Genomic DNA, 24,130 nt, shown 5'->3' with positions numbered 1-24,130 from the left:
TTTTGCATGACTTTTTACACCTGACTGACGTCCTGTGTGACCTAGTATTTTGTTTTTTGTTTTTTTGCGAACAACCCAGCATGTGTTGATGGCTAATTGACTTCAGTCTTCAGGCACACCAATTTCGCCATAGTCCTGGTCTCCTAGCAGTAGCCATTCTTGACTGAACTTGTAGCCACACCTTAGTCCAATTGCTTTCCAATTTATAAGAAGATTGTATTGAAATTGTTTCCTCATCTCCTGTCATTGTCATACATTTCCGGTAGGTATTCAGTCTTTATTGACATCATTTTCCAGTCTCTTGAATCTTGACCCTCTTTGCAAACTAGCATCTGATCACTTGTTCCAGGGGAAAGCAGAGCTCAGCTTGGCATGGAGGTTCTGATTTCAGCAGTTGCAGGTGATCTTGTAAGTCGGTTCATCTCTTTTCTAGCACAAAATTTTGGCACCCACACATGTGAGGAGGATGATCGAAGAAGGCTGGAGCGCATATTGCTAAGGATGAACACCGTTGTTGAGGAAGCAGATGGGCGACACATCACAAATCAAGGAATGTTTCTGCAGCTGAAGACACTCATGGAGGGTGTGTATCTCGGGTACTACATGCTTGACATTCTCAAGGTCCAGTCCCTTGGAGAAAAGAGCGTCGAAGATGATGAGGTGAGTCACGGGAGCCAATCCTACGCCGTTTGTACTTTTAACACTGCCAAGCGCCTTCGTTTTGCTTCTGTAATGAAGAACAAACCAGTAGAATTTTGTACTGGGAGCACAATAAAATTGAAAAGTGTTCTTGAAAGTTTAGAAGCCAAGACTGCAGATATGAGAGAGTTTGTCATCCTCCTCAGCAGCTGCCCTCGCCTTGTTCGCCAGCCATACAGTACGTATCTATACATGGATAATTGTTTGTTTGGCCGCCACATCGAGAAAGAGAAACTCATCAACTTCTTGCTATGCGAGGACAGCCATGATTGCAAAAATATTAGCATCCTTCCGATCATCGGTCCACACTTAACTGGAAAGAAAACTCTCATGCAACATGCTTGCAAGGATGAGAGGGTGTGTGGTCGTTTCTCTAACATGTTTTTCTTCAAAGGAGATGATCTACGGAGAGGAGAATTTGCAGCGATATGCAAGGCAGCCTCGGGGAAGTGCTTGTTTGTTGTTGCTTTTAGCTGGGATGTGGATGAAGCAGCTTGGAAAAAATTCCAGTCATATTTGCATAGGTTGCATGGGATTAAAATTGTAATCATAGGCAGAGCAGAGAAAATTGCAGAATTTGGGACTACTCAACCCATCAGGATGAAGTTTTTACCCCAGGAAGAGTACTGGTACTATTTCAAGGCACTGGCCTTTGGAAGCATGGATCCTGATGAGCACCCAAATCTGGCATCTGTGGGCATGAAGCTGGCTACTGAGCTGCATGGATCTTTTCTTGCTGCAAATATAGTCGGTGGGGTATTAAGGTCTAATCCTAATGCTAAATTTTGGTGCAACATGTTATTGAAAGTAAGAGAGCTAGCACGGACACACAGTTGCTTTGGTCCGGTTCATGGCTTTCTGGTTTATGATTTGAGAGAGGCTGGCCCTAGGCAAAGTGAGCTGCCAAAACTGTCATGGCAAGAACTACTAAACGGGGCTGGTGTTCCTGATGAACACAAGTTTGATGTGTTGGCATGGAGATCCCGGATTCCTCCTTACCGTGACTACATAATTACTTTTCAGAAACGGAAGCCGCGTCATAAAGCCAGCAGGAAGAATTATCTGGCCCAGAGATTAGGATAAATGTTAATTTGGTAAACACAAATGCACGGAGGAATTGTATCCCTATGTTAGTTCAAGAGGTTACACTACTCTACTCTTGTTTCTCTTTTACAGAATGGAAGAGCTTTGTTACACCTGGCATTTTACTCTACTCTTGTTTTACTTAATAATAGGCTTCAGCTGTATGTAACTGCCCTTGTTAGTATGGATATGCAAAATGTACAGGCTACAGCTGTATCATTAAATTGCAATGGTAGTCAAGCTGCTGATAGGTGAAACGACAATTGATTGAGCTAATCAGAAATTCTAACTATACCTAATTAACATTAAAGTGAGACAATCGGTCATTTGTGAGGCCCATGATCCCAATTATAAGTATATGACAATAAAATCTACTTACTGACATGTGGATCCTCTAAAAAATATTTATACATTAGCAATTTTTAAAAAACTGCTATTGATAAGCAACTTTGTTTAAGGAGGAATATGCTGCTCCATCACCACCGGGAGTCGAAGACAATCGGCCTGAAGGCTTCCAATTTCAGGCTACACGCACTATGTGATTGGCTCTCACTAGTACAAACACCATTGTTCCTAACGGCTTGTCTTCGATGGGTTCTAAAAAATCTGTCAGCGATAACATTTTGAGATGCCCGGACTTCAGCTCGTAGCCCTAGAGCTGATGGGCGCGTCCCGCCAGACATGAGGCCCGTCGGTACACTTCGCTGTCTCTGACAGATTTTGTTAGCACACATCAAAAATCTTGGTCGACACGACACGTGTTGACTTGTGTTCACTGCCTCGAAAATGTTTTTGGCAGTTTCCTACTAAAGTCTGTCATAGGTGCTCTGAAACGCTGACCCTACTCATCTCTGACATTGTTTTTGGCTGCTAGCAGATGTTTCCTGCGCCGAAATCACTGAGTTAGCTTCTGAAAAAGTTATACTTTTTTGGAAGTTATAATTTCTATTCCTAAAAAATAAGCGGGAATCGCGTTTGGTTTGAAACCGTCTAATATTTACTCTGTGAAAACTTACCAATCAAAATTGATCATAAATGTTTGCTTGATTCCAATCATATTCCAAACTACAATGCCAATCAATTTCAAAACTTGTACGTCTCCAAGCTTGATCGTGTTTACAACGACAAAAGTATAAAATCTTCATTCTAGCTCGAAAATTACAGTTCCTCCTCTCGTTCCACAATTCTCAGGCAAGAACATCAAAGGCCACAATCATCTCTCTTCCATTCTAATGGTGGTTCCCAACTCCGGACTATACTAATTCAATTAAGAATGCATGCATTTCAAGGTGATGTGCACCCTCCGTGCATCAAGGGTGGAGAAGTGGACTTGGCACATCTATGAGGAGTTCCTCAACGGCGCACATGCCAAGTGTGTTAGCCTGGATTGCGAGTTCACCGACACACCGGAAAAGTGAGGCAGAAGGATCTTCCATGCCATTAACTTTTCGTGGCGGCATACGAGTGTCTCCTTTTCCAAATATTCCATGCCGAGAGAGTCCCAAAGATCCTCAAAGAATTATTGAGGAATGAAAATATCATGTTCTGCGGCACGGCTATTAACAATGATGTGTGTATGTGCGTTACTATTAAGGCTGGACAAATGGGCCAAGTTTTTGGCTCGGCCCGCGAAAGAGACAGACCGAGCCGAGCCTATTTTTTTGGACCGCCGTGGGCTTTTGGCTCGCCAGGCTCGGCTCGGTCCAGCCCGAAAGCTCGCTGATTTTTTTTAAAGAATTCAGAGAAGGGAGAGAGTGGGCTGATTTCTGGCCCATGAGAAGATCGAACGAGGGGGTAGGTCACGCTCCTATTAATCGCCTTAGGGCATGTACAATGGTCTTATCTTAGCGGAAATGCATGTTTGAACTCGGGCACAGGTGCACTCTTTATCTGCACTATCCATTCTCTGTAAGATTCGCGGCATTGGCAGGTATCCATGCTCGTATGAGTTAACAAATGCAAGACCAGTTGCTCTCTGGCCCACTTGTGAGCTTGCAATAATTACTTCCGTCATCCTCTGTCTATCGGTACACAATAATCAGACGGAGTGGACCATGGCACAAAATTTCTGAGCCCTCATGTTCCGACCATAGCTTCGTGGCTGGAAACAGCCGCAACGGCAGAGCTTTTGTCACTGTCAAGGACCTTGCGCTGGTCCTGGGTGTGGAGGCCTGGACCGATCCCGCGCGGCAGAGAGCTGCTGCTTCTTGGCGCTGGCGGGCCGTCAGGTTGGAGAGCAGGGCGGAGAGCAGTGCGGTGGCGGGCCATCAGTGGCGGAGGGCAGGGTGCTGCCGCGTGGGTTAGGGCATCTCCAGCGGCGCGACGCATTTTAGCGTCCGCGCGCGTCCGTTTGCGTCGGCCCTTTTGGTCGAAAACGACCGCGCGTCCGTTTGCGTCGGGGGTGACTCCAGCGGCACGACGCATTTTTTTTTAGGACGAACCATTTTTTTGAACTGAAACATAATTTACAAAAACTGAAACATAACTTACATACTTGAAAACATAAAAAAAAACCTAAAACGCCTACTGGTCGCTGTCGTGGCCGTGCTGCTCCTCGTCGCTGTCGAGCATGATGACCTCCGGTATGTCCCACGGCCAGTTGCCATCCGGGGGAGCGTACGCCGGGCGCGATCGCGGTGCTCGAGGTTGAGGAGGCTGCGGCTGAGGCGGCGGTGGAGGCGCCCAGGGCTGCGGCTGTGGCGGCGGATGAGGAGCCCAGCCATAAGGCTGTGGCGGCGGTGGGGGAGGCGCCCAAGGCTGTGGCGGCGGTGGAGGAGGCGCCCAAGGCTGTGGCGGCGGTGGAGGAGGCGCCGCCGAGTCCAGGAGCGCCTGTCGAAGGGCTTCATCCGCGGACAGGCCCGGCGGCATGACAGCGGTGGCGTAGCGGGGCAACGGCGGCTGCACAGGCGCGTCGTACTCGGAGACGAGGAGGCCGAGCTTGGCCATCTCGTCGTCCGTCATGTTGTCGGGGAACTCGAAGTTCCGGCCCTCCGCCATGGCCTGCTGCCATTCGTGGAAGACGAGGCCGACGTAGTCGTCGGCCGTCGTCCTTCACCTCCTCGCTATGGTACGCGAGCGCCTCGATGTAGTCGTCGTCGTCGTAGACGGCGTAGGCTTCGTCGTCGTCGTCCTCGTCCTCGCGGTCATTGTGCTTTGCGGCTGCTACGTCGCGTCGGCGGCTGCGACGACGAGCCGGCGGTGCGGGGCCGAAGGGATAATCCACGTCGCCCATGAAGCCAGCCCTGCGTCTCGTCCGTCTCCGTGGACAGTACGTACGCCATTGCTCGGAGTCGATGTCGTACGCCGGATCGGCGCGAGGTCCGCCGGCAGATACCGCCTCTGCGCCGGATCTCCTTGGTCCGCTCGAGCTCGCGCGCAGTGCGGAGGGATGGGCACCCGGCGGCCGAGCCGCCGCCAGGCAGCTGCACGCCGGACCAGGCGTCGCACGGCACCCATTTGCCGTGCATGAGCCTCCCCACCGTGACGGGGAGCGCCACCTTCTTGCTGCCGCTGCCGGAGGCCTCGAAGTCGTTCTTCTTCCCCATGGCGCAGCGGCGGTTGTGGTGCGAGTGAAGCTGTGGGCGAAGGAGCAACGCGGCCGCTGGACTTTTAAGGGCGGCCGCGCACGGGATACGATGCCATTGAAGGCGGTGCAGAAGCCCAGCCGCCGCCCGCCAGTGCACGCGCAGAACAGGAAGCTGCGGCATTCATGGCGAAGGCTGCGGCGCAGACGCGGAAGCGCTGACCGCGGAAGCGATGGCCGCGGAAGCGATGCCCTCCATGCAGGCTCGCTGCCAGGCGGGCCCGATGGAGACCACAGCGGACACTTTGCGCGTCCGCGCAGCGTCCGCCGAGACGCAAACCTGGCGCATATTTGGGCCAGGTTTGCGTCTCCGCGGACGGCCCGGTCACTTTGCGTCGTGCCGCTGGAAAGGGTGCCAGACGGATTTACGACCAAAGCGGACGCAAACGGTCGCTCCGTTTGCGTCGCGCCGCTGGAGATGCCCTTAACCGACAGCAAATCTGCTCGGCGCTGGCTGCTTGGGGCTTGAAGGAGGCTGCGGGTCCATGTTTTTCTCATCATCATGGACCACAAGATCAGAAACTATATCAGTCAGACTCTCCAAACGTCCGTCAATGTCCTGGCCCACCGGGAAAAAGAGAGCATCTGTGCTCGAGACTAGAAACGCCGCGTCCTTATCTTAGTCTTATCTTAGGAATGCCACATAAGATAATTGCTGAGTTGGAGGAGAGAGAAATAAAAAAAGATCTTTGCCTTCTCTTGGCTAAGAGATCATCTCTTAGCACAATATGTCTCACCATATTTTTAGGAATACACGAGGCTAAAGATAAGACTAAAAAATAACCCACTGTATACCATGTTTTATTGTCATATCAAAAGGCATAAGATAAGACCGTCTTATCAACCATTGTACATGCCCTTAAGCGACGTTCCCGAGCGGCTCCGCTTAGGGAATCGGATGTGCTGGCCTAAGATGGGCCTGGCCCATGTTACGTACCTGCCTTGGGATGCTCACGTACTTTCGCTGAATCGGTGTGGTGCTGATATTTACGTAAGGTTTGGCTAAGCTCAAAAAAAAAATTTGTAAGGTTTGGCTATTTTTTTTATTTTCCTTTCTTTTTTTCTTATATGGTTTGAATAAATATTTATATCTGAAAACTGTTCAAATTTAAATATCTTTTAGATCTAAAAAATGTTCAAAGTGAAATTCATTCAGATTTTGAAATCTTCATAAATAAAATTTTCTCCTTGAACATATCTGTTACACATGAACGAATTTCAACATATGAATGATTTCCTCCTTGAACGGTTTCCGCCTTTGAACAAACTTGAGAATGAACGCATTCCCATTTTGAACATTTTGAAAAATTAAAGTTTTTTCCTAGGTTGGTTACATGAATGGATTTCCATAATGAACAAACCGTAAAAGTATGAACGGATTCCGTCTCCGAACAAATTTGAAAATGAACGGATTCCCACTTTGAATATTATGAAAAATGAAAAGGTTTTTCCTATGTTGGACACATGAACGGATTTCCATGAAGAACAAATTTCAAAGCATAAAACGGTTTGTAAAAAAAACGAAATTTCAAATATGAACGGATTTGCACTGTGATCATATATACATGAATGAATTTCGGCTATGAACGGTTTCCGCCTTGAACGGTTTCCTCCTTTGAACAAATTGGAAAATGAACGGATTCCAACCTTGATTTTTTTTTTAAAATGAACGGATTTCCACTTCGAACGGTTTGCAACTTCCACAAAATTCAAAAAATGAATATTAAATGAACGAATTTCAGCTGTGAACGGTTTCCTCCTTGAACGGTTTCCGTCTCTGAATAAAATTGAAAATAAACGCATTCCCACTTTGAACATTTTGAGAAGTGAAACAGTTTTTCCTAGGTTGGTTACATGAATGGATTTCCATGATGAACAAATTGCAAAGAATGAATGGATTCCCACATTGCATATTTTGAAAAAATGAAAGTTTTTTCCTACGTTGGTCACATGAACGGATTTCCATGATTTACGGTTTGTTAAAGAACAAAATTTAAACCATGAACGGGTTTCCACCTTGAACATATCTATTACATGAATGAAATTCAACTATGAACGGTTTCCGCATTGAACGGTTTCCGCCTATGAACAAATTTGAAAATGAACGCATTTCCACCTTGAACATTTTTAAAAAATAAACGGTTTCCCACCTCAAACTGTTTGCAGCTTCAACAAAATTTAGAAAATGAAGTGATTTCCACCTAGAACATTTCTATTACATGAACAAATTTTAACTATGAACGGTTTCCGACTTTGAACAAATTTGGAAAATAAATGCATTCCCACTTTGAACATTTTGAAAACTGAAAGGTTTTCCCTATGTTGGTTACATGAAAATTTTGTTCAGATTTAAATGTTCAAAGTTTTAATTTGTACATATTTTTGACTTTAAAATACATTTTTCAAAATCTAAGCAATTTTCATAAAATCAAACAGTTCAAAATAGAACAATTTTAAAAATCAAACATTTCTCTTTATAAAATGAACATTTATCATAATTCAAAATTTTAAAATCTGAACATTTTTTAAAACGAAACATTTTTCATAATCTGAAAATCATAGAAAAGTAGTGAAAAAACTGAACAGAAATAGAAAATAAAAAACGAAAAAAATAAAATGAAAAAGAAAAAAAGAAAACTTTCCAAAAAATGAACCGATAAATCAGATTAAATATAAAAACGTACTGGCAAAACGGTAAACACCCAGAAAATCAGGCGAGATTCTGCGGCCAGAAAACCGAAAATCAGAAACGGATAAGTAGAAAGGACAGAGGGAAGCTGTTACCGATGTTGTCGTTCGTGACGAGAGAAGGAGGCGAGGAACTGGGCCCAGTAGAGAGATCGACGTAGGCGGAGCCTCCGATAGCGCCCGCACTAAGCGGAGAATAGGATTCGCCGCTCGCTCCTCACATCCCGTCGTTGTCCAGAGCGCTGCGAAGAGCCCTCACGGCGTCACGCGCCGCCGCCCCAGATGTCGCCATGGCCGGTGCTCTTGCTCCTCCTCGCTGGCTCCTCTTAGCGCAAGAGCGCAACTCTAGCACGCCGCTGCCCACATGCAAGAGCACAGACCTACGCTGCCGCTTCTCCTCGCTAGACGCTGCCCATAGCTGATGGCCGCCGGAAGCCCGCAACCACCCATGAGTTGCCGTCGGCGTCGTGCGTGCCAGTCAACCGGCGCGCTAGAGCTCACCGGCGCCGTCTTCCTCTCCAAACACTCATCGGCGCCTCCAAGGACTGTCTCTGCTGCCTCCGCCCGGAGCTCTGCGTTCCGCCATTGCCGGGGAAGACGGGCCCACCCGTCAGTGACTAGCCACCCCAGGCTCGCGAGCTGCACCGAGCAAACCCAAAGCTCGGGCCGAGCCCATATTTCCAGCTCGTTTGCCTAACGAGCCGGACCGAGCCGAGCCCAAAATCAGCGAGCTGAAGGACGGCTCGCACCGAGCCTGGCCCGAGCCAGCTCGCGTGCAGCCTTCTTACTATGCATCACCATTGCGTCTCCAATCAACGTCCACAAGGCCATCCCGAAACCAACATACAACTATCCTCCAACGCTCTTTGCTCTGTCTAATGCTTTATCGGGGGACTGATCTTTGGAAGGATAATCTAAAGATGCAAGACTTCATCGAAGGATGAGGCAGAAATCCATGGAGCTGCTGGCATTTGGTTGCAAGGAGGAACTGGCCTTACTCATGGCCCGTCAATACAATGCAATATTTCATCTCGTTGAATGAAGTTATATAATTAGTCGTTGTTGTTGTGTATGGATTTAGTATGTTTATATTTATATTATACCTTGTCAGTAATTTTCAAATATACTTAATACATAAAAAAATGCTTTCTCACGGGTAGGACCTTTAGTAAGCCTCATAGACTATCACTAGTAAAGCACAATGCTGACGGATGAACGTCCAACTCCCAGTGATGAGCGAGCCGCCAGGAGGTCTCTGCGGACTTCCGGGGCCTTAGTTCTTGGGCATGGCTACACAGTGCTGTAGCACCATATAGTCTACCACAGTCCCCCCATGTCCGAATCGTTTTTTTCCCAAAATAGCATGTGGTCCCGCCAGCCTATCCCGAAATAGAAAGTGGTCCCTCGGCCTCACATGCCAACTTGCACGCCGTTTTTTTTTGACTCGGTCAACAGAAAAAAGAACATCTCCACGACCACACAACGCCTCACGACAGGAAATAAATATACATGCCAACGGGAGAAACAGACATCCCCCGACCAATTCCTCCCTGAAACCCTAGCTCCTATCCTTCTTCCTCACGATGGCTTCAGATCTTACCTCCATTGCTGCCAGGAGAGGTTCTACCAACTCTTCTACCAAGACTACCACCATTGCTGGAGGACAAACTTCTTCCACCGTCATAGGAATATACATCTTCCTCCTCCAAATTTCATCAAGAAACATAACTTCTCCATCCACCTCCCAGTACTTCTAGCAGATCTGAAGAAACAGGATTCTGGGAATACAAACCTGGGCAGATTTGAAGAAACATTCTGGGGACAAAGAACCTGGAGGTAACAAATTGTTCTTATCTCACCCCTGTTCGCCCCAAAACTCCCAAACCTTCCAGTACATGTGTTTCTTACTTCTATTGCCCAAGATCTGGAACAACTGAGCCATCAGGAATTCGGATGGAAAAACTTCTATTCATGAAAAAGTATTCATGTTCAGGAAAAGCATGTTATTTTTGTAGGAACATGAACAAAAAGCATGCAAAGTTAGCTAAGCTACTGACCTATCTAACTTAAGATAGCATCAAATTGATCCAGACCTTTGCATTGGAAGTAATTTTATACACCAAAAGAGAACTTGGCATGTACATACCAGTGCATGCATCAGATGTATTGATCCAGAACACAAAAAGAACATGGAAACTAAGCTAGATATGTGTCATACTTAACATAGCAAACATACTGATCCAGAAACTTTGCATGGAAGCTAGGTTTATACACCCAAAAGAGCACTTCTGTTTTGCATGATTTATACATCTGCTTGTTTGCATCATTCCATGAAGTTTTCAGTTGGGAGCAGGACATAAAAAAGAAGCACTTCTGAAGCCATCATGAAATTTACCCCTAAAAAGCACTCCAAAAAATCCATGCAGCACCACTCCAGAACATGTGTATTTGATTGTAATAAAATGGTTAGTTTACATCTAAAAATGCTCAAGTGAAAATGCTCAAAAGAAATTATGGAACCCTGGTTTTTTAAATGTAATTGCTATGCTCAAGTGATTTGGGCAGACTTAAACATTTTGTACAATATGAACTAAGACATACACAACTTTGATTGCAGATATGGATCCAAAATGTTCTACAGGAGCACTAGATCTAAATCAACCAGCAATTGAAGGTGACAGGGTAATCGAAGATGTCAGTTTGTTCCATGATTTGCAAATAGAAGTAACAGGCAGCATACAAAGGACCTTGAGCAATCCAGATGTGACCAAAAGCTCAGAACATAGCAAGCATGTGAGTGGAAGCAACACTGGTGCTTCTGCTGACACAAACCCGGAAACTGCTGAAACACTATCAACTGATGATTCCGGCGGTGATGAAGATGAGGGTGAAGTCCAGTCAACACCATGCAGCCAAACTGAAGTTGAAACCCCTTTCAAAGGGAAGATCTATGATTCATGGGAGGATGCGAAGATGCAGTACAACCGATATGCTAAGAAGATTGGGTTTTCCATCAAATGCAGTACATCCAAGGTTTTGAAAATTGATGATCAAAGAGACAAACAGCTATTTGTTTGCAACAAGAGTGGAAAAAATGAAGACATCAATAAGTTAGAAGCACCACCTATTAGGCAAAGGAACAGAAGCATCACCAAGAAAACTGAATGCAAAGCCAGATTGAGAATTAAAAGGAGAGGAACAAACTGGTATGTCACATACTTCATTGAAGAACACAATCACAGTTTGGTGAAGAAGTTTTCCTTGAAAAAGTATTTGAGATCTCACAAAGGAATACCTAAGGAAGAGAAGGATTTTGTTCAGCTCTTGCATAAGGTTAATCTATCTGCTGGCAGGGTAATGAGGATTATGGGAGAGGTCTATGGCGGTCTCGCAAATGTACCCTATGACAGTAAGGATGTGAGAAATTTCATGGCTAAAATTGATGAAGAACACACGCACAAAGACATGTCCCTGTTACTAGCTCACTTTGCAAGGATAAAAAAAGAAGACCCAGATTTCTATTTCAACATACATACAGATCATGCGGACAAAGTGGACCGCATATTCTGGGTAGATGGGCCAGCGATTGCTGCTTACAAAAATTACAGTGATTGCCTCTCATTCGACAGCACCTACATGACCAACATGTACAATATGCCTTTCGCACCATTCGTTGGAATCAATAGGTATTGTCAAACAATCCAGCTAGGATGTGGGTTCCTAAAGAATGAGAACATCGAGAGTTTTGTCTGGTTGTTTCAGGAGTTTCTTGAGGCTATGGGTGGTCTGCAGCCAGATAACTTCATAACTGATCAAGATGCTGCAATGAGAAGTGCAGTTCTCGTCTCATTTCCAAATTGCTGCCACAGAAATTGTAGGTGGTACATTATGCAAAATGCGCAGGCCGTTTTGGGCAACTTCTTGTCAAAACATGAGGAGTTAAGGACAGAGTTGAACAAGATAATTGATTACAGCATGTCGGTTGAAGAGTTGGAAACAAGGTAGGCACAAATGATTACCAAACACAATGTAGTGGACAACACCCATCTCTATGATCTATATCATATTAGAGCCACTTTTGTGCCAGCCTACTTCAAAGAAAGGTTCTTTCCGTTCCTACAGACTACTGCTCGTAGTGAGGGGTTCAACGCTGTTTTGAAATCTTACATTGACCCGCACAACAATTTGCATCATTTTTTCCTTCAGTACATGAAGTTGCAAGAAAAGATTGATGTAGCGGAGGATGCAGTTGAATTCAAGGATGAAGACAAGACTCTTAGGGCGTGGGGAGATTTTCCAGTTGAAGAGCAAGCCTTGCAGGTGTATACACGGCCCATTTACTTGCGCTTTCGTGCGGAGCTTCGTAAAGTGACATCTTATAATGTACATCATGTTGGTCATGAAACGTACGATGTTAGCCCTATCAAGAATTATGTTTATGGCTATGGCAGTAGAAGCTACAAGGTAGAGGCTAATTTGGAAGCTGAAAATTACAACTGCGAGTGCTACAAGTTCAGCAGGGATGGGTTGTTGTGCTGCCATATTTTTAGAGTGATGATGCAATTGGGTAACATTGACAGAATTCCAGAGAAGTACATCCTCAAGAGGTGGAGAATACCAGAGGAAATTATCGTGGAGGAGAAATTGGAATTGCCAAAGGTACCAGTAGACAGAAAAATGAGTAACAAAGAAAGGCAGCAGCTACGTTATGGAACTATGTGCAATAATTTCACTAAAGTAGCCAAAATTGCATCAACATCTGATAAGGGGAAGGCGCTAGCAGATAAATACATGCAAGCTTTAGAGAAAGAATTGTTAGACATGAAAGCTTCGGAGTCTGCTAAACGTAAGAAAAGAAAAAATGCTACTACTGCTCAAGATGATGCACAAGATGGAGAAGGCGCAAATGATGGTGGGCTTGATAGTTTTTCGCAGTTTGATCATGTTCAGGATCCAGTGTATGTTCCAAAGCAAGGTCGTCCAGCAGAGAAAAGAAAACAGTCTGGTTTACATTTGAAGTCATCCAAAGTTGTCAAATGCAGCGTATGCGGGTCTATTCAACACACTGCGGCTACGTGCAAAGATAAGATAACACCAGTACCAGAGCCCAAAGAATTTGACTTCTTCCGTGAAATGGTGTAATCACATAAGGGGATTCATATTTTGTTCATGTTATCAAGTAGTGGTGGATTTGTTCTTTGTAAAAAATTTATTTTATACATTGTCCAATGTTAAACTATCTATTGCACTGGGAATTATGATTTGGTGTCTTAAATCCAAGTTCTGTGAATTAATTACATTCATGCTTAAAACATTCATAAAATCTGAATTTGCATGCTGTAAAATACATGCTTTTTACTTGTTGGATTGTTCATCACAAATCATGAAGAAAAAATATATATCCAATTCTGAATTTACATGTAAAACATGAAAAATACATTTTGTACTCCACAAAAGTAGTACCTTTGAGCCATACATGAAGAATGTACCACTGGTTAACTTCTTATGAGAAGAGAAGTTCCTCCCAGTTGATTGTGTTCTTGTGAAAGTCCACCCATTTCTTCAAGTTAAGCTTCCTGAGAGCTGGCATGTTTGAACCTCTAAATGCTAGCATCTTTCTCCCATTCCATTCTTCAATGAACTTTAGAACAAAGTACCCACAGTCATACCTTGAAAAAAAGAATGTTAGTAAGCTGAATGTACTTTCCTGTAGAAAGAAGTAATAGAATACATTGAGATGAACAATTAAAAAGCATATGTTAGAACTTACTTAGTGTCCTGCATTGGCGTACTTATGTGCACTGTTTGATATTTTGAGATATCAATTTTTGACTCACTGTAGTTCGTTGCCCACAAATGCTTTATACTTCCGATGATTGTTCGAGAATCTTTCATGAGTCCACGATCACTCTCACATCTCATTGAGTCCATCACTTCAAACTTACCGGACTTCAAGTTCAGCACGATAAGATAGTACTGCCCAGTCATGACATCCAAGTCAGGTGTCAAGTCTTGCAGAACTGAGAACATTACCTGCATGGTTGTGAAAAAACATGAATACCTCAATTTGTTCTAAACAAGAGGTTTGCAACTCAATTTTAATTAAAGCCTAAATGTATAAAACATCAACACATTCGAGATTCGCCAAAAAGAACGAAGTGAACCAGACAGTAATTACATCTTTTCTCTAAAACTATTTCCTATAAAACTACAGTTTATATGTGAAAAGTAATAATTGAAGAAACAACCTGGGACTTACCATGTCTTTGTGATCAAGACGGTGATTAGGAGAACACTCGAATGCTTTCTTCACTGATCTATCCGTCAAACAAGTGGCAGCACTTCTGAGTTTTGTCTGCATATGGAAGGAAACAAGAGGATCACACGTTTAAAAAAAAAGTGAAACTACTGATAAAATGGAACTACTTCAAAATGGCACTACTTCATTGAAGAACACAATCACAGTACTGGAAAATGGCACTACTGAAACAAATGACACTACTAATGCCAATGGCAGTACTGGAAAATGGAAACATTGAAAGGAAACAAAAAGCTTGGTAATGCACTAACCGCAATCCTAAGTGGCATGACAAACTTTTTCTGCTTGGCCATCTCTGTAGAAAGTGCTTGCAACGCGATCTCGCAAGTGGAGTTACTTAACCAACCCCCAGGCTTGACAGAGTCAGCCAAATCACGGAGGTAAATGTAGAAGTCTCCATAATCAATATTCCGTTCACCGTTCAATGTATCTTTAGTTTTCCCTCCATACATGCAAACCTTGTCGTATAACTCAGAATCTGACTTAGGAACAGACGGTTTCTTTGCGTTTGCAACGAATGGAGACTTATGATGTGGACCTAGCTTGACTACCCTCCTCGTTTGCGGAATAGGTGTGGTACTACCAGGCGTCCTTGGAGAAGTTCTTGCATTTTGCAACACAATGCCCTTCCCTGATGAGGAAGGCATCTCAATAGAAGCATATATTTTATCCAGTGAGTCACCACTATCATCATTGCTGGAAATAACAACAAGTTCTTGAACCTCTGAATATTCTTCCGGTCTTTCCATGACATTTTGCTGGTTAGGTACTGATTTATCTGGTAGAGCTTGCTCAGCTACTGTTTTCTGAGTTAGTGCTTGCTCACTTAGAGCTTGCTCAGCTACTGGTTGCTGACCTACTGTTTGATCAGCTACTGCCCTCTCAGGTACTGCTTGCGCATCTACTGCATGTTCACTGTCTTTTTGCTCAGTTAGTGTTTCTTCCACTTGACTGAAACCAAGATCAAACGATGGGCGATGTTCCGCCAGCTCTCTCACCTTTCTCTGATAATCTGTTTCATTTGCAGTTTGAACAGCCAATTCCTTGGTTATCCCTCTGTTAAGCTTTGCAGCGTGAATAGGGTTGTGACTTTGATCGCTTGATGGCGAGTTAGAAACCTTGTTCATGCTAGCATTGGCCCGTGCTTCAGCAGTAGCAAATCTTGTGAGCCTCCTCCCAATCGGGCTGGCGGAAACATCTTGCTTAATGGGTGACATTGATCTAGTGACAGGCCTCCTGCCAATCGGGCTACAAGAATCTGGTTTCTTTCTCCTTGTTCTAAGTTGGCCTGAACCTTGGCTACCCTCTTCCTCTTGGCTCCCTTTAGTTCCTTCCATATTATTAACAGCTGGAGGAGTTTCAGTGCTTGATTGAGATCATGTACCATAAACTTGGAGATTCCTTAGGGCATCACCCATGTTGGTCTGTTGAAGGGATACTTCTGTCTCCTGAGTAGCTACAGCTGACACATCCTTGTTGACTTCTACAGGTTCTTCCATTTGTACATTGCTTCGTGTTTGTTGTTCATCTTCAGCAAGTTCAGAGTTTCCTACTATGTGGTCAGTTTGACAACCAAATGCCTTTTCTTCAAACAAATTTGCAGTCGCTTCCTCCTTATGCACTTCAGTGTCAAAATTATCCTGATGATCTTCAATGACAACATGCTCTTCCGGATTAATTTCAGAGCCTCTCATCTTCTTCTTCTTAGGCCTTGCAGCAGCAATAGATCTATCATCTGGCTTTCTTTTCTTAGATTTTGCAACAAACCCCATTTCTGGAACAACCTCCACTTCTGTGGTACCTGCCATGTGGTCCAGTAACACCTCCTCCTCATTTCTAGCTTCTGTCAACTTCTGCCTTGTACGACGTCTCTTCTTGATAATGTTCTGCACATCTTCCTCTGCCTGGTGAGGATTTTCAGAGCTTTCCTTCCCTGGATTAACTGCAAATGACCTCACAAATTCTGCAAGACCATCCTCAAACACATTGCACATGCTAGAAGCTTCTCTGTATATTACCAGTTGCTGTTACATAAGAAAAGATAAAAAAAAAGGATAGTGAAAAATCTAGTGTATTTGTAATAACAAGTAGAACATGCCACTAGAAGTAACAAAAAATGGTAAGCCTTACTTCATCATTTGGAGATACTGGTGCATGTCGTTTGATGAACATGTCTACAACAGAGGGTTCAGCAGAAAACAAAAATGGCTTGTTCCTGAAGCAAGCCTTGAGCTGGGAACATTTAAAAGAAAAATGGTCAACAAATGAGATCATGCAAGTGATATAAAAATACATGCTATCAATAAAAATTATAAATCATCATATGGAGGGTAAAAAACCTATGGAACAGTACAGTTTATATGTAAATTTGGAAAAAGGGTAACAATTGGAACTTATTTGAAGCTTCAGTGTATATTTCTCCCAAATGCAAAAAGGTGAAAAAATTAGCTTATAGTTTTATATGGATCAAATTCTCTTTCTTATGTATAAATCGAAACCAGAGACACAAATTAGCTATAGGGTTAAAGGTACAAAAATAAAAACATCAAATGTATAAAGCATTTGTTAGCTTCTTATGAAATATATCAAAACAGATTTAAGAAACATTTTGTTAGCTACATGTACAAAATCAGAAAAGTTGTATAAAATATACATCCTATGCAGGCAAAACAAATATCGAAAAACAGATAGATACTTTTCACCAGAATCTTATGCTATAAGAAAATTTCACCAGAATAAGGAAAAAGCGGGGTAGTACCGGTAATTTTCCAAACGATCCATCCGTGTTAGTGTCCAGCTCTACGACACGCTTTATGAGCTTGTTTGTCCAGACACATATGCGAGGCCCACCAACTGGTACCTTTACGGCATCTGTTTGCAATGAATCAACATATAGGACCTAGAAACCAAATTGGAAAGTGCAAATCAGTATGTGTTATCTACAACCATTGAGAAATGTGTGGGAAAAGAAAAAACAGTCAAAATCAACAAAAACTAACCATGAGGTATGGCATGCAAGCTTTAAACCAATTCTTGCTTCCTTTTGCATTCGCGGTCTGAATGAGGATGTCAATAATAAATCTTGCCCAGTTCAACCTTGGGATTGCTTCTGTGTTAATAACCGCCGGGTAACACTTTGGACTGACATATATTCCAGTAGTAGGAGCAAACACAAAAGAGATTAGGTAAATGATAAATTTCCTCAAGTAAGCAGCATCAACAGGATATGTTTCCCCTAATTGCAACTCCACAGCTGCGACAGTTGGTTGCTTGCCATTGTTGATCCCCATCATCTCGAGAACAAAACTTGTTGCTTCAATATTTTGCTTGTATGGGACAGGGAAATTACCCATGGGTACTGCCATTACATTGACAACTGACTGGACATCAACAGGTATCTTCCCCCTATCACCAAAATCAAGAACACAGGCGACTGGATCGAAGTGCTCCATCAGGAAAATGCATAACTCTGGTATTAGCTTGGAGCATTTCATGCTTAGGATGGCGGAAAATTCTGCTTCACTGATCAAGGTACGCTGCTTGCTCGTCATTCCCTTGCAAACCCTCACAACCTTCATTGGAGAAGAATGGTTGAATAAGTTGACCTGCATCAAATATAAAGTTCACATCAGAGCACACCCACCAAATGCATGCAAAAAAAACGAGGAAGCGGTAAGTAGAAGCAAGTTTGTTATCATGTACCTTCGGTTTCTTGGAAGCAACATTAGTCTCTACCCCAGGGATTTCTTCTTCAACTGATGGGCAATCCACTGTTTCAGCTGGCTCAAATGCAATTGGGTGCGCATCATGCAAAGGAGGGACACTCTGCAATGGTGATTGCTCTTCATGCCCGTTACCCGCAGACACATTTTCTGCCGGCTCTTTGGGGTCTTAGAACGTATCTGCAAAAGAGAAAAGAAAAGAAAAGAAAACAAAGCACCATAAGTATTACACCCCCCCTAAATCATCCTAGTCAACATTGAATGAAAAAAAAATTGAGGGGACAGAACTTACAATTGGATTGACTGCTTTCATTACAACTTAGATGATCAAAAATAGTAAAATCGTCCAAAAAAACCCTGCATAGATCAAAACAGAAGTTATCTACATATTATTACATCCTGTGCAGTTGAATATACAGCACTTAGACAAAATAGTTTGCTAAAAAAGCTTGAGTAAAATCAGAAAGTTGGGAAAATGTACATCCTAAGCATAAACATTGTACATGCTACCCCCTCCCCCGCAGGTGAATGCAAGAAAACCCGCCATGCAAACATGTTGACTAGGATGCTTAGGATGGTACTTATTAGAAATTTACACATTTGCATGCTGTAGGGTTTGGCTGTGCGACTTCTGGGTGACCAAGAGCTAAACCCTTTACTACAGCTAATGACAACCAACTTTTGTGTGAGTGATCAAGAAGCAGCAAATGGGAGTGCTACCCCCTCCCCTGTTTGTGCTCCACTTGCGGTATCACCATGCTTTCAATCACATTTGATCATATCTAGCAACATTCGAGCATGAAGAACTGCTACTCTTTTTTTGTGTGGGGATGGAGAGGAAACTGTACTAGGAACGAAATGTTACTATACTAGATTCAGATATACAAGTACTACTCCCTCCGTTCTCTAATTTTTTCCTAAAACCAAACAAGGTAGTACAAGGCTTCAATACCATTCCATAATCTCACATCCCTACAATATACGGCTCTGCTTCACCTTCACATTCATAACCACTTCGAACACTGGAAGCAATTAACACGATTCATGATTGAAGTTCACGAAGAGCAAACTAATTTGTGCCGTCAGCTTAGCCTTTCAGTGGCAACAGCAACACACTACTGTGTCTTCACTGTATATGTTCTAACATCATCTCAGTGAGCACACAAATCAAAACGCCAGGACTACAAAACCTTGCAGATAAATGCGATAGAGCATTAATGGATCAACAATTGAAATACTATCACATGTAAGCACTAGGAAGTACATTTCAACCAATAAACCCAATTGCGGGGCATCACATGAAATGCACAATGTCTGCAAATTTATCAGTTAAGGATATTTCAGTAGCACCAGACATGGCATGAACTACTGACAATGCAGTAGCAAATTGCATTGTTCAATACTTTGTGGTCAGCTATGTAAAGGATGTACATCCTATAAAAAGTGAATATACATTCTGCAGACAGCTAAAACTTGAAAAACAACACCCAGAAATAGAAAATGTACATCATAAGTATAAGGATATACATCCTACAATTGGGAATATATATTTTGCAGATGAATATACACTGGAAAAACAGACAGTTAAAAATATACATTACATGCATGAAAAATATACATCCTATGCATTTACATGTAGTTTTCTGAATTTAAACAGACAGTTAAAAATATACATTACATGCATGATAAATATACATCCTATGCCATGCAACAAAAAAAATTAACAATAAAGAGAAGTACTTAGCTACAAGGTTTTATACATGCTACAACGAAACACATGAGTGCAAAATCACAAAAACCTATCAACCTACAAAACCAGATCTACAACATTTGACTAGTCTGCCATATGAATCTCAAAATTATTTGAATACAACCTGAACAAAAACTGAATTAAAAGTTGAGCAATATACTCTGGAGATTATTCGTTCACATAATCAACACCTACAATACCAAATAAGTACGGACACACACGGAAGGCATGTATGAAACATTGCAGAAACAACTTTAGAACGAACTAACAGTGTAATCAACAAATGTTGGGTGGGGAAAACTAACAGTGTAATCAAAAATTCGTGGGTGGGGAACTAGAACGGACTCACGGGGGACATGAATTGCTACCTAGTCGGGGATGGGGGATGTACTTCCATCGCAAAAAAACCGAGCGCGCATCACAGGAAAATGCGAAATCGGAAACATGAGAGGATCAAATGCGCCGAATCGAAGCACTCACCAGCACTTGACGAAGAACACCGACGAGAAGCAGACGCAGAATCCAGAGATCTGGCAGACGACACCAAATCCAGACCTAACACCACCTCGAATGCACCGAAATCGGGCGAGGACGAGCCGATCCACTGGTTCCCACCACCGATTCTGCTCTCCCCTAGTGCCTCATGCTACATGAGACCTCGCAGACGGCTTCCCGGAGACCAACTCGCCGACGGTGAGGCCCGATTTGGTGTGGGCGACGCGGGGAAGTACGGCGGATGAGAGAGCGGAAGCGAGCGGAGAAAATCACGAGAGGAAGAAGGGGATTCGCTTCGGCTTTCATGATACGTGTCGGAAATCGCTTCTGGCCGTAGGATCTAAATCGGACGGAGCGGACGGGTGAGCACCGTGTAAGACAAGCCAGTGCTATAGCACATATTAGAAATTGGGTAAGTTCTTATTGTGTTTGGTCGTTCTTTTATATAATCCCATAAATTATGTACTCCCTCCGGTTCATATTAATTGACTCTAATATTGATGTATCTAGACACATTTTAGTTCTAGATACATCCATATTGAACTCAATTAATATTAATCGGAGGGAGTAGGTTTTTTCATAACTCCATAAATAATTCTATGAAAAACACAAGGAAACATAGGTCTTTTATTGATATGGCCACAAATTAGCTACTTTAAAAATGTAATGGAACTATGAAATAAAATGTGCCAAAATATTTAGGAACGATATACAGCCTTACAATAATTAATGAAGGCTAAAAAATAATATCATGTGTATTTGTACGAGTAAAAGACAAATTCATAGTTTTGATGTGTCAAGAGTGAAAGACCAACGATGCCGCCTAGAGGGGGTGAATAGGCGGTTTAAAAACTCTTTACTTTAGGGGCTTGAGAAAGTGTGAGATAAAACTGATGTTTAATTTTTCAAGCACAAAACCTACAATCTAGGTATTACCTATGTGCACCAAGAACTTATGGAAAACAAGATAAACAACAAGTTGATAGCAAGATAAAGAACTTCAAGCATGAAGGATATCACAAAGTAAAGTTCATAAATAAGAAAATCGGGTTGAGGAACAATTGAGGCATGCAGAGACAACGATGTATCCTGAAGTTTACACTCTTGCGGGTGCTACTCTCCGTTGGAGCGGTGTGCATGCACGAGGCACTCCAAATGCCACAATGGCGCGTCGTATTCTCTTCGAGCCTTCCCACCAAAAGGGAAATCATCGATCTACTAAGGGACACTTGAGAGTGGTCATCGAACCCGTACAAGGGGGAGAGGTCCACAAATTAATTGGAGGCTCCCAATTAAAGTCCACGAAGGTCACCAACTTGGGGCAGATTCCATAACAACTAGAGAATCCAAGTAATTTTTATGAAGCCCAGAACGCTAAAAATGCCACAACACCACGGGGGCAACACCACCACAAAGGCTACAATTCCACAAAGGACACAATGCCACAAATGCCAACAAGCCGTCTAGGGTTCCAAGAACCCGAGAGGTACAAGCTTTAGGTACAAGTACCCAAGAGAAATCACCCATGAACTCTGACTTTACCGAATCTCCGTAGAGAACTCAAACTGATGCAATATGCAATGGCAAGAACACGAGTTCTCAATTCCTTCACTTCCAAATCCCACTAAAGCTACAAAAGCTTATGAGGAATAAGGGAGGAAGAACAAAAAGAGAACCCACTAAGCGAAGATTTTGATTGGTGGAAAAGTAGATATATATCTCCTCTCTTTTCACTCAAAAAGATTCAAGAAACATGGGAGGAATCAAAAGATATGGCAAGCTCTTCAAGCTCAACAATGGAGGAGAGAGAGTGAGAAGAGCTTGGTAAATGTCGAAGTCCCCATAGAGCATGTCACTCCAGATATGCCCCAACAAAGCATTCATACCTTGTGCGATAAGGATCATCAACTTAGTCTATGAAGGAGCACTCCGAGTGCTTGTAGTGGCGCCCGAGGAACCTACAACCGGTGTTTTTGTCATCGTATGTGACGTAGCGACACGGCTTCCGTGCTTGATTTTATCGTCTTACTTTGCATCTACATCCCCGAGGATAATATTGCTAGATGCCGGTTGAAAGTGTAGAATCTTGTCCAGGTATGTACTCTGTGAAAGGCCTATTAGGCGTCTTGATCTATCTCTATAAATCTTGATGCCTAAAATATATGCTGCTTCACCAAGGTCTTTCATTGAAAAAGACTTATTCAAATAACCTTTAACGCTGCTTAATAGTTCTATATCATTCCCAATCAATAATATGTCATCTACATATAATATCAGGAACGCTACAGAGCTCCCACTCACTTTCTTGTAAATACATGCCTCACCATGAGTCCGTATAAAACCGAAGTCTTTGATCACCCTATCAAAGCGTAGGTTCCAACTCCGGGATGCTTGCTTCAGTCCATAAATGGAACGCTGAAGTTTGCATACCTTGTCAGCATTTTTAGGATCGACAAAACCTTTGGGTTGTACCATATACAACTCTTCCTCAATATCACCATTAAGGAACGTCGTTTTGACATCCATCTGCCAAATCTCATAATCGAAAAATGCAGCTATTGCTAACAAAATCCTCACAGACTTTAGCTTCGCTACATGTGAGAAAGTCTCATCGTAGTCAACTCCTTGAATTTGTCGGAAACCCTTTGCGACAAGTCGAGCTTTATAGACAGTAATATTACCATCAACATCTGTTTTTCTCTTGAAGATCCATTTATTCTCGACAGCCTTGCGGCTATCAGGTAAGTCTACCAAAGTCCATACTTTGTTATCATACATGGATCCCATTTCGGATTTCATGGCTTCTTGCCATTTGTTGGAATCTGGGCTCACCATTGCTTCTTCATACGTCGCAGGGTCCTCATCATTGTTGTCCACAATCATGACATTTAGACAGGGATCATACCAATCAGGAGTGGTACATTCCCTCGTCGATCTGCGAGGTCCAGTTGCTACCTCGTTCGAAGTTTCATGATCATCATCATTTGCTTCCTCTCCTACCGGCGTAGGCTGCGCAGAAACTTCTTCCGGCACTGCGCTACTCTGATCTATGAGAGAAGGTTCATCAACCTCGTCGAGTTCTACTTTCCTTCCAGTCACTTCTTTAGTGAGAAACTCCTTCTCAAGAAAGGATCCGTTATTTGCAACAAAGATTTTGCCTTCGGATCTGTGATAGAAAGTGTACCCAATTGTTTCTTTAGGGTATCCTATGAAGACGCATTTCTCCGCTTTGGGTTCTAGCTTGTCAGGTTGTAACTTCTTTACATAAGCTTCGCAACCCCAAACTTTAAGGAACGACAGCTTAGGTTTCTTCCCAAACCATAATTCATACGGTGTCGTTTCAACGGATTTTGATGGTGCCCTATTTAAAGTGAATGCGGTTGTCTCTAATGCATAACCCCAAAACGATAACGGCAAATCGGTAAGAGACATCATAGATCGAACCATATCTAAGAGAGTTCGATTACAACGTTCGGACACACCATTGCGCTGTAGTGTTCCCGGCGGTGTCAACTGTGAAAGTATTGCGCATTTCTTTAAATGCATGCCAAACTCATAACTCAGATATTCGCCTCCGCGATCAGAACGCAGAAACTTAATCTTCTTGTTACGTTGATTTTCTACTTCACTTTGGAATTCCTTGGACTTCTCAAAAGTTTCGGACTTATGGTTCATAAAGTAAATATATCCATATCTACTCAGATCATCCGTGAAGGTTAGAACATAACGATAACCACCACACGATGCTACACTCATTGGTCCACACACATCGGTATGTATGATTTCCAACA

General features: G+C 43.0%; 3 protein-coding genes across 3 annotated transcripts; all 3 read left to right on the top strand.

Moving 5' to 3' along the window:
• Positions 1-363: 363 nt before the first annotated feature.
• On the top strand, positions 364-1,888 carry LOC127348701 (disease resistance protein RGA2-like). The gene has a single exon (XM_051374638.2). It carries the CDS (start codon positions 373-375, stop codon positions 1,780-1,782), a length of 1,410 nt encoding a protein of 469 aa, XP_051230598.1. The 5' UTR covers positions 364-372; the 3' UTR covers positions 1,783-1,888.
• Positions 1,889-10,672: 8,784 nt separating this feature from the next.
• On the top strand, positions 10,673-12,058 carry LOC127347327 (protein FAR1-RELATED SEQUENCE 5-like). The gene has a single exon (XM_051373526.1). It carries the CDS (start codon positions 10,673-10,675, stop codon positions 12,056-12,058), a length of 1,386 nt encoding a protein of 461 aa, XP_051229486.1.
• Positions 12,059-12,262: 204 nt separating this feature from the next.
• Positions 12,263-13,195, top strand: LOC127347326 (protein FAR1-RELATED SEQUENCE 2-like). The gene has a single exon (XM_051373525.1). It carries the CDS (start codon positions 12,263-12,265, stop codon positions 13,193-13,195), a length of 933 nt encoding a protein of 310 aa, XP_051229485.1.
• Positions 13,196-24,130: the final 10,935 nt, after the last annotated feature.

The sequence above is a fragment of the Lolium perenne genome, chromosome 4 (assembly GCF_019359855.2).
Source record: "Lolium perenne isolate Kyuss_39 chromosome 4, Kyuss_2.0, whole genome shotgun sequence".
Taxonomy (NCBI): domain Eukaryota; kingdom Viridiplantae; phylum Streptophyta; class Magnoliopsida; order Poales; family Poaceae; genus Lolium; species Lolium perenne.
This window is presented reverse-complemented; position numbering and strand designations above follow the sequence as displayed.